This window comes from Clytia hemisphaerica, unplaced genomic scaffold (assembly GCF_902728285.1).
Source record: "Clytia hemisphaerica strain Z4C2 unplaced genomic scaffold, Clytia hemisphaerica genome assembly, whole genome shotgun sequence".
Taxonomy (NCBI): domain Eukaryota; kingdom Metazoa; phylum Cnidaria; class Hydrozoa; order Leptothecata; family Clytiidae; genus Clytia; species Clytia hemisphaerica.
The window spans coordinates 211,727-229,410 of record NW_027104287.1 but is presented as its reverse complement, the minus strand read 5'-3'; the positions used below and the strand labels follow the sequence as shown (position 1 = coordinate 229,410).

Here is a 17,684-nt window from a genome sequence, read left to right as displayed (position 1 = left end):
ACATTAAACAAAATTTAATATTTCGAAGATTCATTTTTGAAATCTTGTTGACTTGAAAATCTTCTGGTGTTTGATCCCTCTCAATCCGGTATTCTGCCTTAGTTTAAAAATAATTTTGCAGCTTGTGTTTATTTTGACGAATGACTAAGAGTAGCCCAAATGTCTAGGCTGTAAACGATTTTTTTATTTTGATCTTTTGATTTTGATAATTTTTCAACAGAATAACGGAAAGTTAGTGCGTAACCTTAATGAGATTATTATAAAACATCCATGCACTCGTCTTACACTTCCCAGATGACAATATAATCATATCATCTTGTCAAGTGAAAACCAATTTCCGCATAGTCAAGAAAAAAACATCATCTTTTTATGAATATTTCGGCCAACTGATCAGTTTCATCATAAAAAAGGATTTACAGGGTGTCCGGAAAAAAAGTCCATCGAGTCCATCCTTTGGGCTTCACAAAAATATGTGGAAAATCCATCACAATTTTAATGACATACTTAAACCATCAATGATCTATCAGATGACCTTTAATCAGCAGTGGGAAAGTACCTTGCGAAAGTACCTTCCCTGCGAAACTTGATTGCGGTTGTTTCATCTCATCCAGACAACACGCACAACATCCATCATAGACCGGAAATAAAGTTTTCCAGATTTAGATGACTTCTCAGCATTTAATTATTGATCACCCAAAAAATTGAACAATCATCATGACTGTTATGATATTGCACCATCAAGTGTAGTCTTTTTCTCTATTAATCCTTTGAAAATTTTCCACCAAAAACATTCTTTTCCCCCCACTTACTCTTAGGTGCCAAATAAACGGGGGGGGGGGGGGTTCGAATAAACGGTGGGGTTGGAAAAAATTTTCAAATTAAATAAACGGGGGGGGGGGGCTAATTACCGGGGGGTTTGGAAAATGGACCTTAAAAAAACCCTAAAAAGGGTCAAAATAGACTAGATTGAGGCTTTTTAGAGTAAAACAAGGAACTTTCCTTTTGGTAGCTGGGAATTTTTTCAAAAATTAATAAACGGGGGGGGGGGGGTCCTAATAAGGTTCGGGGGGGGGGGGGGGGGTTGGAAAAAAATCGAAAAATTAACAAGCGGGGGGGAGGGGGGGGCGTTTATTTGGCACCTAACAGTAACGATTTTTTGGAAAAAGTTTTTGAAAGTTCCCTCTTTTTCCCAGTTGTATTGAAGTTTTTACAAGATGCTCACATAATTGGTTATTCAAAACAATAGAGATGACACGTTCTTTAGAAAAATATAATAAAAGTTTTTGTTTGAATAGTTAACGACCAATCCAATGACAAAAATTCTTGTAAATGTTCATCTTGTCCACTTGTTCCCTAATTCTGCTGAATTAGCCTGTTTCTCAAAAATTTTCTACCCAGGACATTTTTATTCCTACCCCCCCCCCTCCCGCTTATTAAGTTTTGCGAATTTTTTCACCTACCCCACTTAGTCAAAATTCCCCCGTTTATTAGGTGAGAGAAAGTGGATAAGTCTGAATTCAAATACTGAAAGAACTAAAAAATTAAAATCTAAACTTTCCATCATCAAATTTAATCAAGAATACGTGTCACGTAGAGCTGACTAATGAATAAGGTGTCAAGGGGCGTTTATTTTCAATTTTCATTATTCTTATGCCAAAATTTTCATCACAAAATTAATCTACATTCAGCGCACAATTGCGAAAGTTTTATGTCAATGTTGGGATAAAATCTTCAAAAGTTATCAAAAATCTTCAAAAGTTATCAAAAATCTACTTTCAGGGAGGCGCCTCTCCTCCCCAGCGAAAAGATCGCTATCTCGTATCGAAATCCAAAATGAAATCTATTTCTATTAGAAAAGGGTATAGCCCTCCAAATAAACGCACATTTTAATACTTTTGTAAACATTTTAATCGATCTTCATTTATTAAATGGGTATAATTCCAAGCAACATCCAGTTAATAAATGCATAGTTTGTTCGTGTTCAAGGATATCATTTCTAGTGAGTGGAGTACCACAGATTGCTAGTCAACTGGATGTTGAACCAACAACTGGCATCCGATTATTATGATGTTGGACAGTTCGTTTTGTGGCCATCTCTGTCTCGTCATTCACTGTTGTAATGTATTCTGTGTGACGCATACCGAATGAGAAACTAGGCCCAGTCTTCTTATTAATCCAAACCTGTGAAGAGAAATAATACAATTCTTTATCATTTTAAAATTCAAAACTTTAAGAGAAGCTTTTTTCTTTTAAGCTTTGATTTAGCACGATTGTACGCGAAGAAATTTTTCCAGATTTTATATTGATAAAAAATGTTCCAAGTCCATGTTAATCCATGATGGGGCAGGTGAGAATGCTTTTTTTAATACACAAGAACCGTCCGTGGCAAATTTGAAGAAAACACTACTCCAGCCTTTCATTTTAACAAACTTTGCTTACAATCTGAAAAAGTCGGAAAACTGTTGAGATAGAATAAGCGAAAAAGACATTGTTACCTTCTCAGGGGAGTAAGCTCCAGGACCAGGAAGTGCAGTTTTCTCAGAAATGATTTCATGTCTCCCTTTGATGGAATATGCTGGTCCCTTGGCAAGATTAATATTGGGATGGCATGGTGCATATGTTCCCGGGCCAGGTGTCTGTAAGAAAAAGAATTGAAATTCAAATCAGGTGAAATTGATATTAAGTAGTGGGATACTCAAGTATTAAAGGAAGAACAGTGATGGAAAGATTCATGCCAGTTAAAAACATTTGGATTGGAGTAATTTATTATACGTGCCAGTCTCTCTGACGATGCAACTTTGCACAATCATACATTTTCCTAGACAATAAGAGTGGTGAAAAGAACGGCTGATAATAAATGACGAGAAAGCTATCGAATACTACCTTCCTGCTATTTAGAAAAATTAGTGAATAAAATCAAATCATTCGTTACCTTTTGTAGATCTTCGTAACATCCTCCGATCTTGGGTCGACCGCAAATTGAATACGACGGCGCCGATGGGCCATTCACTTGTTTGGCACCAAACATAGATGGAAGGGTATAAGTATTCGGTGCCGGAGATTTATCTGATTTCGAACCCATGAATCGGCCACCGAAAGAATAACTTGGTGCCTTCTTTTTGTGGGGAATAGCAAATTTTTCCGGACTGTATTGACCGGGTGAAGGTGTATTGTTAGCCATCTTTTCCGGTTGTCTTCCGTATAAAGAATAAGCCGGTGCAGCCACCTTTCCGACACGTGTTATGAATTGTGGGATGATGTAAGCGGGTCCTGGAGAACAACTTTCATGCTGAAAATTAAAGTAAACGTTTTCAGAATAAAATGTTACAAGAACTGTATACATGGAATGTCAGTTGAGGATTTTGATACGAATGTATATAACGTCTGTTGCCTTGATATATATCTTTAGCATCTACAAACGTGAAAGCGATTGCAAAAATTACCCATTCTAAGGAGAAGATCGACCGCAACTTCATCCTAAGTTTGTTACATAGCACGGTATAGTTTTCAAAAAATAGCAAGCAAAATGAGAAAAACGGTTGAGAAAATGAACGTAAAGCTAATGCTACACTGATTTGTTTTCCACGCTCAGATGAATATAAGTAAGAGTTAAACCTAACAAAATGAAAAAAAAAAACAAAAAACATACGTTAACGGTAAACCGTTTCCCGAAACTGAAAGCTGGCATCTTCTTTTTAGTACCATCGTGATTTTTATAACCTGTTGCTCCCGGTAATTTGTATTTTGCTGGTCCAGGTCCACGAAGTTTGGCGGCAATCAAAAGGCCGTCATTTCCATTGTTATTGGTTGACGAGTTAGCGGTAGAAGCCATTGTTCAAGTGTTTATAGTGTGTAATTTAAAGGATGAGAAAAGATTGTAAGGAATGAGATAGTAGCAAGATGATGGTGAGTTGCCGACAAGGTTTGGTTGATGTTTGCTTGTAGAAGAAATTTGTTTTAGAACTGTGTTTTGTGGCAAATCTTTGACGTCAATTTTATTTAGTTTATTATTTGACGTCAGTTTTTACACATAAAGCTCAAAATAAACCAAAATGTCATAGAAACACAATACGATTTTAGTTTCGAACTAGAATAGCATTCGTCTTGATCTAAAACATCAGAAAAAAAGTTTCTGCCAAATGACGTAAATACTCGTCGAGCTCAAATTAGCAAAATCAAATACAGACTGACGTCAGTTTAACTTTGATAACTATGAAAAGATTATCATTTTTATAATCACAGCGTGGATAGGACCTACCTTTGCAGAGATTATACAAAAAACTTTATTAAATTAAAAGAACAAAAAAGTAGAATTTTCAGTACCAGCCATGAAGAAAAACCCTTTATTGCGTTCAGAACCTGTCCCATGTAATTTTCTCCTGAAAATCCATCATTTTTACAGTATAGAAATAATATGAGACGTTTTAAACTGTCCATTGTCCATGTCTCAATTTGTAGACAACTGATTTTAGTGATGAAGCCACCAAATCACCAAATTTTGGTTTTTGAGTAAATGAAGGTATGTATCTTCATTTACCGTACCCCCTGGAGTGAGTATCCAATGTAAACAACTTTACATTTATGGCCAGCCAAACTGATAAAACATCAATTAAATCAAGAACGAAGCAAGGCGTGAGCAACGCTTAAATCTGCTCAATTTTGGTCAAACTTATCATCCATCCTCGCTATTCCTTCTATCTATTGTAATAATTCCATGTCATATAAGAGAATTTTCCGATCGTCACTAACAGCGCAAATAGGTAATAGATTGTGCCATGAATGTCCTGTACCAACTTTCGTTTCGGTTGAAATTACAACCTAGGATAAAGGACAAAAGATTGAATCAATGCTAAGGCAAATAGAGCTTATTTAAGGGGAGGGAAAGTATTGACATTGTGAATGAACCTGCTACCACCCTTTAAAAGATTTGAACGTATAGACAAACTCTGGAGAGGGGGTCATATCAAAAATGCTTTCAGGGTGATTTTACTACACGATGTTATCGCCCGTTAAAGAGAGAGTAAGCACAGCCAGCCGAGTTCACATCTTCCTTATTTTCTAGTTGCGATTTATCCTAGACAACATTTACATAATAATTTTACCTGATCGCCATGTTCAAAGTATAAGTGAAATTGATTATCCGGACCACGCCCACGAGTCGAGAAAATACCGTCATGAATATTACTCCATCTGAAAATAATAAGAGTCATATAATTTCTAGCATCAATCTACACAACCAAAGTCATCAAACGTAACAAAGAAATTTATTTACCAAAATCGCTAAAACCTTAACCTTGGAAGATGCACTTTTTGGTAAAAGCTCAAAAATCGAGTTTTGTAAAAAAAACGCACACGGAAGAGAGCAAAAATAATCATTGGATGCAAAATAACCCTTAGCCTTCGAACACTTGAGCTTTGTAGCTTTAGGTCAAAAACATCAAAGAAGGAGAAGGAGAGACTCTCATCATTTCGAAACTTTTACAAGGAACAAATTACTCTTTTAGGGGGGGGGTTTCAGGGGGTACCCGATTCCGTAATTCCGCCAATTTTTTCTCCAATTTCCGTCACACCGTCTTAAATTGAACCAAAATTCCGTCACCGAAAATTCCTTTGAAATTCAATATTTTTGTCGAAAATTCCGCAAATTTTGAAAATCTTTTACCAATTCCGAAATTCCGCAAATTTTTTTGCTAAATTCCGTTTTTCCGCAAATCTTTTTGCTAAATTCCGTTTTTCCGCACTAAAATTGTCTAATTTTCCGTCTCCGTCAGAGAACCCAATTTCCGTAATTCCGTCTAAATTTTCGCCAAATTCCGCCACTCCGTCCGAAAAAAGGGCCGATTCCGCTCCTCCGCCAACCATGAAACCCTCCCCTTTTAGGAGGGAAGGAAAAATCAATTACAAGAGGTTTGATGAAAAGTTTAAAGCTTAAGGTGGTATGCAGACACCATTTTTGAAATTCTCTTTAAATGGACATATATTGTGTACAACAAATTTGTATGTAAAAAAAAAAATATTTTCTTAAAGTCAGTAAAATTCTATCATCCTAAAAGTCTCAAGAATTTTAACCGCTATCATTATAATCTACCCTTTAAGGAGGGAAGGAGAAATGAGTCTGATAATAAAGTTCATGCTTTTATTAAAGAAAATAATCAATGAATAAAACAGTTAAATTCTAAGATTATCATATGTTGAAAGCACATTCTCGAACTATTTCAAAGTTGCAATGTTCTTTCTATACACCGAGATATTTTCGAAGGCAAATAGGAAGTTGTTCGTTCAAATAGTCTTCACTGAACGATTTCAAACAAGCTAATCGTGCTGCATGTTTCAAACTCAAATCAAAAGGAGCCATTTTAACAAACTTGACAAGAATCTTCTCCGATTTTCTCTTGCTTAAGGCAAGTTCGGTCAAATTCCAATTGAAGATAGTCTTACTGTACGATTCTTGGCTCACAGTTTGGTAGTTCAAAACAAGTTTTCCAGTTCGGATATTAGTTAGTGACACATGTATTACATGACTTACCAACTCCTCACTTTGAGCACAAAGAAAATGTTCTCCCATTGTATTAATCAATTGAAAGGATAACCATCGTGGAATCCCTGGCTCAATAGTAGGTATGTGATATTCAAATGTACCAAGGACATTTATCGCTGATTCATTGATTTTGATCAGTTTGAATGTCGTACACCGAATATAATTGACGAGGAACACAGATCCTTCAACCTGAAGGACGTCCATAACTGGATAATTTGATTCAGATTCCAATGAATGGGTGAATAGCCTCTCACCAGAAAAATTATAACCAGTCATCGGACAACCTTCAAATTTATTCATGCAAAACAAATGATTTGCTTTGAAATCTACAAACACTGCTTCAACAAACCGACAACAAACAGATGGTACTGTGATTACTTTCAATCGAGACATTTCATTATCATTGTATTTGATCAGATTGAAAATCAATTCACGGGAGTTCAAATGACATAATAATACCAATACGTCGCCATATTCTTGGGTTCTCTCGAAACGATATACAGTGTCCAACCGTTCAAATTCCGCCCGTAATGGTAATTGAAAACTAAAATGTTCATTCTTGACCACTTTAATCAACAATCGATCTTTAGTTAACTTTTTTCTTACCGATCCACTATAAAATTTCAAACATCCATTCTGTTCATCAGAACTATTTCCCTTCAAAGTCGCACGCGTAGTTTTTCTCGGGTAACTTTCTGTCAACACAAACCATCGATTAGTATAAAAATCGTAGAAGATCTTTTTAACACGACCCTCAACATTTCCAGTATCAAGTTTAATGAAAGCTTTTGAAAGTCCATTGCCTTCATACCAGTAAGAAGCTATTTGATGATAAGAAACACTATTATAACTATCATAATATCCTGTAATTCTTTGTAACATGGAATAATATTGTCCAGATTCATCAAAACCACAGCAGTTCAGATCATTGAAGTCCAACCTTATATTCTTTTTCACAGAATCACTAAATTTTTCTTTGCATACTTTTATAGAGTCAGGGAGAAACGAACAGCGATGGTTGGTCGGGGATGTCTGCCGATGATTTGTCGTCATCGTAGTCAGTAGAGCGGCCGCCATGTTCGTTTAATTGTTTCATTTGTTAGGTTTTTCCCGTGTTTATATATGTTGCATATCGTAAATTCTAAATTAAACAAGCTACATTTCGTATAACAAACATGGATGTAGGCCTTGATGTTTGAAAAAACCTTCTAGCAAATCGCCTGGAAACATGACAACGAAAACCCGTTTGTTGAATTCTATTTTTCCTTTTGTATAAATTTGATTGACAAATTGTTATATCGAAAGCGTTTGATAACCAATGGAAACCTATTAGCTTATCGTACTTCTATTGGAAAAGTCGAAACATTGGTTACAAGAGGGGTCGCGCGCGTTTAACCTGGGTCTCTCGCCAATTTTATAGTAGAAAAAGTCAGAGCAACATGTTCAATCCATAACTTCAAAATACAAAACCAAAGTCCAAAAACCATACACACCAACCATACCAGCTTTTATACCGTTGTCAACGTAAAATAAAACCAAAACCCGAACCTGTTTTATTCCATCAAAGTAATAAGAAAAAACATGACCGTGCATGATAGATACGTGTTATGATTGATAGCCGGAATGTTTGTTTACAATAGGAAATGCTGTAATCATTGCGAAATACTATTTACTTCATCAAACCTGTGCAATAATGATAAGATCTTTGCTGATACGAAAGTTGTTCCCTCCCCGTAAACACATCCCGGGAAATTTGTCAGGGCGTTCACCCATTTTATGGCGAAAGTGTTGAAAACTTTTTTCTCTCACCAAAACCACCCTGATTAAAGAAAAATATTTCTTGGCGGGTATCGACCCCCCCCCCCCGGTATCGACCGGCGCAAAAGAGTACTTAATAAAATAAACAATTCTTACTTGAATTCTTGTGAAGAGCCATGATGAGCAGTGCCTGATGATTCCGGTAGACTAGAACAAGAAAGTAATTTCAGAAATTAATTCATAAAATTTTTTGTATTTTTTGCCTAAAGAAAAAATATATATTCCAAAGCAAACATGAAATCAAATACTGGAATGCAAACAAATTATATATCGGAATTTTTGTATTTCATTTGGCTGATAACTGAATGTTTTGAATAAAGTGTGTATTTTGTTTATTAAATAGGGAAAATGACGAGATTTGATACGGGCTTCAATTACCTTCCTTTCTGTATATTCCAAACGAACCACTGTTTACCGATGACCGCACCAATTTTCACTGGATTTAGTATAGACCAATCACATGACATCATGTTACCAACGCTCTGCATAGAGTTCAATGTAAACACAGGTTGGAATGTTGTACTGTTATATGCTCGTATGCATCCGTTCTGTTCACCAACCACGAGCTAAGGACGAAAATTCATATTGACATCACTGAGGTTAAGTATACCAGCATAATCACGATGACGGCGACGGTGGACGAAAATCGTAATAGTCAGAATACGAAACTCACTAGTCTATTACATTTTTCATCTGTTGTCATGATTATACACATTATACCGATTTACTTAACCTCACTATTATTATACAGATACAACATGCACTCAGATACCGATCAGTGACTCTAAATATATCTAAATCTTTTGAGGAAGGAGGAGTGACTGAAGCGATTTGAAACTAGGGAAGTAAAATTGCTCAGCCGTCCTCAGCCGGTCAGGATCTAAACAATAATTTCATCTTCTCTGCAGAAAACACAGTATACATATAGACTTGCTTATAGAGGAAACTTTCAGAAATATATAAACATCCATTGTGCGTGGGATAAAATTTCTAAGATTATAATTATTAGGGAACCATTTTGAGAGTTCAGCTAATTTTATTGTTTTCAATTTCTATTTTGTTGTCTGAACGTCTTTTATCTGGATAACAGTACGGACAGTTTTCAATACCTTGGTAGGGTCATTGATATTCCACAGAACATTTCTTCCAGGACTTGACAATGGGATTACCATGGCAACCTCGCCAGTTTCGACATCCCACATTCGACATTTCTTATCGTCTAATAAGTAAACAAGTTTAATCATTTAGTTTTTGTTTTTAAATAAGAGTGATATGGCTTGCTTATACTTATCCCTTTGAATTCACAAGCTTTTTCACATTGGATTGACACGGATGTGGAGCAAGAATAGTCAGGAAAAAAAAAGAAAAAAAAACTTTTTTTGCTTATATCAGCATAATATAACAATAGGCAGACACTGTCCTGATATGAAATATGTGTCTGATACGAAACGGGAGCGAAATCTTCATCGAAAATCAAACTATGGAACAAACATGAACCTCGTCGATTTCATCAAGAAGTGCAAGCTAAATGGGCAAAAGAGCCAACTTTCGGACCTAAATTTGCCAAGAAAACGAGAAAAAAAACTTATGGCCCAGTCCTGATAAAAGCTGGTAAACGAACGGAAAATAATCAATTAATAGAAAGATCCCAAACCTTTACTTTTTATTTATTATCTTATACTTTAGATGAAAATAATTACAAAATGATTGCGGATAGTTATTATATAAGTCAGAAAATATATCATATTATTTCTTCGTGTGTTGGAGTACGGGAATAGTTTTAGTATTTAGATTTTAAAAGTTTTTGGGGCTAGGGCCATAAAAGGTTTTGCTCCACCTATTTCGCGAGCCTACTCTCAAAAGTTTCGAAATTCTAATAACTTTCGAACTCTTACATACGGTTGCGTCGGAAGTACTAAAATCAGGCTATTCAGACAAAAACAAGGGGCAGGGATGATAGTTAAAATATCTTAAGATCATCAACTTTTACACATTTTTGGGGCAATATTTTCATAAATTAGTGAAAAGGTCGGTCTTATGATCAATCAACAAATTTAGATAACAACTAGATTTTGAACAAATAAAAAGAAACAAACCCGATTTAATTTGAAACTGTTGAAGTTTCAGTTCTAACTGATAACTCATAGTGTTCGAAGATTTTCGTAAAATGTTCTTTGAGTTGTTTCTTAGTCCTTCGATTAACCATATAAACAATAAAAATCATTACGCCACGAAACGCCCTCAACAAAATATACAGTAGCCCGAATACCGAATTGAAAATTTCTTCATTTTCTCTCAAATGATCACTTTTAATTTGAATCAGTCCAAATAATTCGGTTATTCCCAAAACGAGCATTAATTTGATCCCAATTTTCAGCAAATCGGTATCCTTTTTCGAATCTTTGTTTAGAGTGCGCTCGACTTCTGATTTTTTTCTTCGGATTGATGCCAAAACAATACAAAGACAAACAAAGCAAAGCACATAACCAATGATTGCCGGGATGAAATAAAATCCAAGTGAAAGATAAAAATCTCCAAACCAACATCGATTTTCGAAATGAAAATCAAATGTATTCGATTCTTCTAATCCAATGATCGCCAATAAAATGACCAAAGAAATGAAAACTGTTATTGCTGATCTTTTACGCAAAACAGAAATAGATTCGTGAAGAGATAATGGTCTTGAAAGTTTCTTGGTAAATTGCAACGTGATATCAATTGCTACGATGACGCTCCAAAACAAAACATTCAACATAGACCAGTAAAAGATCATACCAAACCATTTACAGGTTATTGTTTGTGTTCCAATGTAAGAAGTTACGAGAAATAAAATATCACTTGTTATCAGGAAAATCACCAAGACCATCACACAGAAAGCACCTCTATTTCGGAAGGCTGCAACTTTAGCAAAAATGACAAGAAAAATGACGTAACATAGAAGACTTAGTATAGTCCCGATGAGCGAAATATAGGATTTGGCATCATCGACAGGCTTTACCCAAGAGTATTGTTGGAACCCGTAATCCTCCGAGTTGTCAACTCGGCATATCTGGAAACCTCTCTTCAAAGGTGTATATTCATCAGCACTGTAGCTTTGAAGGTTTTCCCGTTCAGAATTCCAAATATTAAGATAACCATTACTTGAAATGTTATAGTTTGAGGGATTAATGTTTTCCCGGTCACAAGTTGAATGCAAATGAAACTGTTCACAAGAATAGATTTCCTCACGAATTTCACCTTTCTCAAAGGCTATTATGATGTTAACAGAAGCGTTTCTCGATTCTTGCAAGCTGGCAATAGCTTGATTACAGTCCTGTTCAGGTTTAATGGTAATTTTGTTATATTTGGCACATAATTTGAACTGATCGAAAGTTCTGATCACATCGAAACCATACAGATGAGTGAAAAGATGATTCTTCTGACTGGTGACCACAGCTTTGGTGATGTTTGGATTAGATTGTGTTTCCTGAAGAAGCTTTTCCTTCCAATTTGGATAATTCCTAAAATCTGCCGATTGAAGAACGAATAAGTCTTTCGGCAATATCCATTTGAGTTTCAGGAGATTAAAAAATGCCGGAATACTCGAATTACTATTTTCGTTCATGAAAACATACAACTTTAGGCGAGGAAGCTGCGTGATACATCTCAATTCTGTAACGAAAGTTTTTTGGAATCTGTTTGGAGCACATTTATTTTCTTCCAAATTTGAATGAAAACCAAGGTCACAAGTGCACACGCCTTTCGAGTCCTTCCGACGCGAGCTTCCAGAGGGGCAATCACAATATTCATTATTCTTATGTCCCAATAAACAAGTACACGACGAGGGACGCTCAAGAGAATTGATTGTGCCAGCGTTACAAACACAATTACCATTATTCCAATGACGCCAGGGAGGACAATCACATTTCCCGTACGGTAAAGTGAAAGTATGTTCTATACAAGTACATTTCCCATTCGATGTCCGAACTTTGGGGAAGGGGCAATCCAGTATTTTGAAAAATCTACGACGAGTGACATTGAAACAAGTTCCATCCGGTTGAAGAAGCAAGCCTTTTTTGCAAACACAATCACCATTCCGGTCTCTCTCTCGATCAAAGGGACATTCGCATTTACCATCTGAGGTAGAGAGCATTCCTCGCCTACAAATACATCCGTCTCCTTCTGAATTTAAAACATGATCTACCGAACACCGACAACTCCCATCAGAGTGTGGTTCCATCCCTTGGTGACAAATACATTCTCCTTGGACAAGACGACGGCCAGGTGCACAAACACAATAATCCCTGGTAATAGGCCACCATCCATCCTTACAAACACAATCACCATTTTCGTTAGTCACAAAATCACATTTACAAATATCATTTTCATTTCCATCGTTTCTTTGAAGTTTTGTACGTTCCTTACAAAAACCACATTTGCCATCGATTAACGCTTGATCTGGTCCACATAACTTTCGCTCGCAATAACGAAGTAAACCATGGCCTATTTTGACTTGATTAACACCGCATTTAAATTCTTTAAAGTCGTTTAAATCAATTACTCTAGACCAGCCTCCTCGCTGTCCAGGAACTCCAACACCTGGGCAGCTCGGGCAACTAGGTCCACCAGGCGAGCCTGGGGATTCAGCAGGACAACTTGTTACATCAACAGAGCTTGGTAGGCTATTCAAACATTTGGAGCAAAAAGGATTTTTAACGAGTTCGTTTCTTGGTAGTTGAAAGTTTGCAGCTACAAGGCGACACAAGGTGGCATCTAACTGGTTGCATGTTATTTTATCACATTTGAAAACAGAATCCGATTTCACATTGTTTGAGACCATTGTGTTGCAATCGTCCGATTTCAAAAGTTCAATGGCAGTATAATACTGATAACTTTTGTCCACCCAACAAACTACATCAACAACCTTCCTGTCATAATTGGAAACATTGTTACAGTAGGCGCAAAACTTGTTTTTATATAGGTATTTGTCATTCCCGAGAACTGGCATTTGATCAACTTGCTCATTGGAAGAACTGTTCATACAATGTTCAATGTCAATTTCATTTGCACCAGGAAGACATGAATCCACCATGATGTAATATTCGAGAATCTTCTCTTCAAACGGGAATAACGGTAAACAATGTTGCGATTTCGACGATTTAATCACTTTTTGTTGGTAATCATTGACATTTTGAGCAATACTTTGATTATTGAATGCGAATTGGTTCCATAGGTAGTCAATACAACAATCACCAGAGCTTTGGCAACCAGCATTACATCGACATTCACCTTTCTGTAACCAGCGTTGACATTGAAACCCAGTCCATTGTATTGCAGAAGAGTCGATTCCACTTGCGTCTAAGAATTCCGATAATGGAAAAGGTTTTTCATTGGGTGTAAGTGCGATTTCAGTGATATTCCATTTTTGGCAATCCTGCTGCATCGAGACTTCTTGCCAAACCAATAGCATCGAAATGACGATGAAATACATATTTTTCTATACCTCTATAAAACAATAATTGATCGTGAAATCTATGTCCTGTTTAAAAAGTCAAAGAACGAGACAGAACTAAGCTTCGATATTTTCTTCGAGCTATGATATTCGAAAAGACTTCGAGTAACAGATCTCTTTGCTAATGTTCTTTTAAAAAACGCCAAGGTAAATTGTTCAAGTATCATTAGCTCTTACTCATACTACTTTCATCAACATCTAGTTGATTAAAATCATCAAAGTTTGCTTGAAAAACAAACACAGATGATTAACACCAGGGTAACGAAGAAACAGAAGTCCAGGTGATTTGAAAAAGATTAATAAAGAAAGCCTGCCAGAACTAATGGATGTCTCAATAAGACGTTTCTATTTAAACCAATCGATGAATTCTATCTTTTAATCATAGCAGATTTCCCGTGATGAATATAAATGATGGCATAAAGGCGCCATAACGAAAGTTTGAAAGTCGTCAAAGAATTGTATTTACAAACAACTATGAAGTTTAAATAAATCTATTGAAATTCCTCGATTCAACATACAGCTTCCTTTCTTTCTTTTTGACATCTGTTTCAAACCATATTGAGCCATTTAAATCAAATTTCACTAGGAAATCATAAACGAAAACGCAATGAAGATAAACGACAAGCTTTGATAGAATCGAAGGGTTGAACAAAGGGAGGGACCTCTTTCTCATCAATATAATTATGGTATAATCAATCATGATCTAATTTCAATCTACATTGATGATCTTGAACGAGAACACAATAATTATTACCCTAGATTTTCTTAATTTTCTTAAAAACTTTAAATAATGTAATATAATAATACCTAATATTATACAATATATAAGAATCGTTAAAAGCCAAGATTTAGGAAAAAGAATTGTAAAGAAAGTTTCCTACTTCAAATTGTGATTAAAGGCTGAAATTTGGCACAGATGACCCTTAGGGGTTTTTCAGTTTAATTTTAAGCAGACACACTTGGTTACATCATCTGGCCACCTGTCAGGTGACGTCATTTTCAAAATATGATGGTTCCATCGGAAAGAGCATGAAATTTTGATGAAAATTGAGGTATAAAACATGCCTTGAAAATTTTCCTATCAAAAGTTATGATTATGAGGGTTCAAAGTTTGTTGATGACGTCGTCACAAGCCTTTCCAGGCAAAACAGAAAAAGCTCATAATTTTGGAGCTATATGACCAATTTTGATGTTTTATATATGGATTCATATCAGAATTCGGTGCTCTTTCTATTTTCTAGATGAATCAGACTATAGTCTCAGCATTTTCTCATTTCTCATTCTTCCTTAGGATTTACTTTACGAAATGCAGGATAGAATCTAAGTAGTCGAATTTTTGCACCGTACTGGGCTCAACTGTATCATTGTTCCAAATAAACAAGCTACAAGCTGAATGGATCTGTTTGAAGGCTAGTGTACTAAGGAAACAGAAAAAATGGCAACAATAGTAAGAGAATGCAAACTAAAAAATCAGAAAAAAGCCGGTTAGTAAAGGGAATTTTGTAATTGCCCGAATTTTTGGTCAAAGCACTTGATGTTATACACTTTTAGGGAAAGTATAGTCTATAAGAAATCGAATCTACCTTAGTTTCAATCTTTTTTTCGGATACTGGTGTAATTACAAACCAGAATGAAAAAGGTCCAAAAATCACAAAAATTGCAATTTTTCAATAATTATTAATGTTATGAACTTGAAATTTGCACAAAATATACATCATAACAAAACACACTTTATGTGCAAATTTTCCGATCCATAACTTGTATGGGAGATGTTTTACAGACAAAAATTTAATATATTTTGAAAGGCTTTTGCCAAAATTAAACTGTGGTGAAAATCTAAAGTAATTTGCTTGAAGTGACTTGATCAAAAGTTACAGGCCGGTCAGTAAAATATGATATACTGAGCTCCCAAGCAGTAAATTTTTTGAAAGTGCAGGCATAATCTGAATCAGAGAGACGTTTGGTTAGGTGTTGTCAACGTGGACTGTGTTTAAGAGGGAACCGATATTAAGGATAACCAAGAGAATTTAAATGTAAACAAAAATAAAGTGTATATTTCGATGAAGGGCGTCCAATACAGTATTTTTTATGGTTTTAGATCTTATAGATAAATCGCGAGAAATGCTCATTTCCCCTAAAAATGACAAAAGGGAGTTTCCCCAAAATAAAATTTTAAATTATCTGGAAAAACGGCGTCATCCATCCTTTAGAGAACATTGCCCTCTATCTTTAGACTGAATGCAAAAAATCAGAGAAAACTAACGAAGCAATCTCACAAAAAGTCCAAAAAAACCCTTTTAAGCACTTTTTGGCCCAAAGATTATATTTTCGAAAATCAGGCTCCTTCAGAACATTACACTTTACATCACTGTGCAAAAAATCAGAAAAGAATACCAAGCCAATCGCAAGAAATGCTCATTTTCCCTAAAAATGACAAAAGGGAATTTCCCGGAATATGAAAATCTGATTTTTACGGCCAAAATAAATTTTTTTTCTCTAAAACAGTATCAGCCACCCTTTGGGGTGAAAGAGAAAACTAATGTAGCAATTATGCACAAGTATATAGCATATGCATAAGTCCAAAAAACCCTCTCTTAAGGTAGTTTTCAGCCCAAATTCCGGACATGGGTTAATTAAAAGGAACTCCAAGGTAGGTCCAAAATCGAAACTGAAGTAGCAACGATAATTATTTCACCTTTGCAGGACCCAGTCTTTCCAGGCAGCCCAAAGGTTTTTGGACATACATACATAGAACTGAAGTTGAGAAATCAGACTTTTATAAAAAAGTCATCTATCAAATTTGCATACTGTACATACCGCCAACACTAGCCACAATATTGCCTTGAGAAGGTTCGAAACAGCAATCGTTTATAAAACTCTTGTGTTCACCAAGTATCTAAATTAAAGAAAATATATTGATTGGTGTATGAAGGAACCAAACAGAATTGAACCACAATGGACTGTGTTCAAACCCCTTTCATTTGCGGACAGACTGTTACTGAAAACATGGTCATAGACTTTCTCATTTTACTTGCTATGATATAATTTCTCAACTTAATAAAATGAAATTTCTTGACTATTTTTACATTCTATACTGTTTCGAAGGTGTCCAGGTGAAAATAAAAGAGAAAATTTTAGCAAAAAGTGTTGTTACCTTTACTGATACTTCCATCTTATTATTGAGAGTAAACAACCGCAACTGGAAATCGATACCAATTGTACAAAATCTAAAAAGTATAAAGAATTTTCGAGAATAAAAACTAGATTGTAGAGTAAAATTATTTCATAATCACTATCCAACTTTGACTAAAAATATTTTATTTAAGCTTTTGAAAAGGAAATTCAACTGCATAGAATTGGTATACATTCACTGACTCAAATCATGAATGTGAAAATGAGAGTCAAGTTGTATTAAAAAAGTATCATTATATACATACATTAGCCCAACAGGGTGAATGGACATTGATGTTTTGGGACTCCATTTCATTTTTAGAACAGATGAACCATGATCAATATCCGTCAAATTCTCATAATTATACTCTTCAATGTCTGGCTCCAATTGAGGTAAATGCAAAACGCATATTGTGACATAGTTTTCCCATGTGTAACCTAGCAGAATAGGACCAGCCTCTTTCTGCTTGAAAAATTCTACACAGTTTGGTGATTTGTTGCAAATGATCTCTGAGAAACAAGCATTTTCTGCTGATGCAACCATTTTGTATTATTTTTATCTAGCTAAAAAAAATATTTTTTGATAAAACAAGGATTTTCAGTTTTGGTCTCAAAACAATCAAATTTTTAAATAAACGAACATACAGAAAAAAACCTGCCTCTGAG

General features: G+C 35.4%; 3 protein-coding genes across 3 annotated transcripts; all 3 read right to left on the bottom strand.

Annotated features, from left to right (window-relative positions):
- Positions 1-1,893: 1,893 nt before the first annotated feature.
- On the bottom strand, positions 1,894-4,110 carry LOC136817013 (ciliary microtubule associated protein 1A-like). The gene is made up of 4 exons (XM_067073356.1): positions 3,650-4,110; positions 2,933-3,289; positions 2,496-2,636; positions 1,894-2,181 (listed from the first exon to the last, which is right to left on the bottom strand). The coding sequence occupies exons 1-4, from the start codon at positions 3,830-3,832 to the stop codon at positions 2,026-2,028; spliced, it is 837 nt and encodes a 278-aa protein (XP_066929457.1). The 5' UTR covers positions 3,833-4,110; the 3' UTR covers positions 1,894-2,025.
- Positions 4,111-4,351: 241 nt separating this feature from the next.
- LOC136817012 (nucleoporin Nup37-like) lies at positions 4,352-17,588 on the bottom strand. The gene is made up of 8 exons (XM_067073355.1): positions 17,285-17,588; positions 17,002-17,074; positions 16,665-16,743; positions 9,466-9,575; positions 8,735-8,922; positions 8,453-8,503; positions 5,103-5,190; positions 4,352-4,818 (listed from the first exon to the last, which is right to left on the bottom strand). The coding sequence occupies exons 1-8, from the start codon at positions 17,560-17,562 to the stop codon at positions 4,699-4,701; spliced, it is 987 nt and encodes a 328-aa protein (XP_066929456.1). The 5' UTR covers positions 17,563-17,588; the 3' UTR covers positions 4,352-4,698.
- Positions 10,166-13,836, bottom strand: LOC136817011 (adhesion G protein-coupled receptor E2-like). Its single transcript, XM_067073354.1, has one exon. It carries the CDS (start codon positions 13,824-13,826, stop codon positions 10,458-10,460), a length of 3,369 nt encoding a protein of 1,122 aa, XP_066929455.1. The 5' UTR covers positions 13,827-13,836; the 3' UTR covers positions 10,166-10,457.
- Positions 17,589-17,684: the final 96 nt, after the last annotated feature.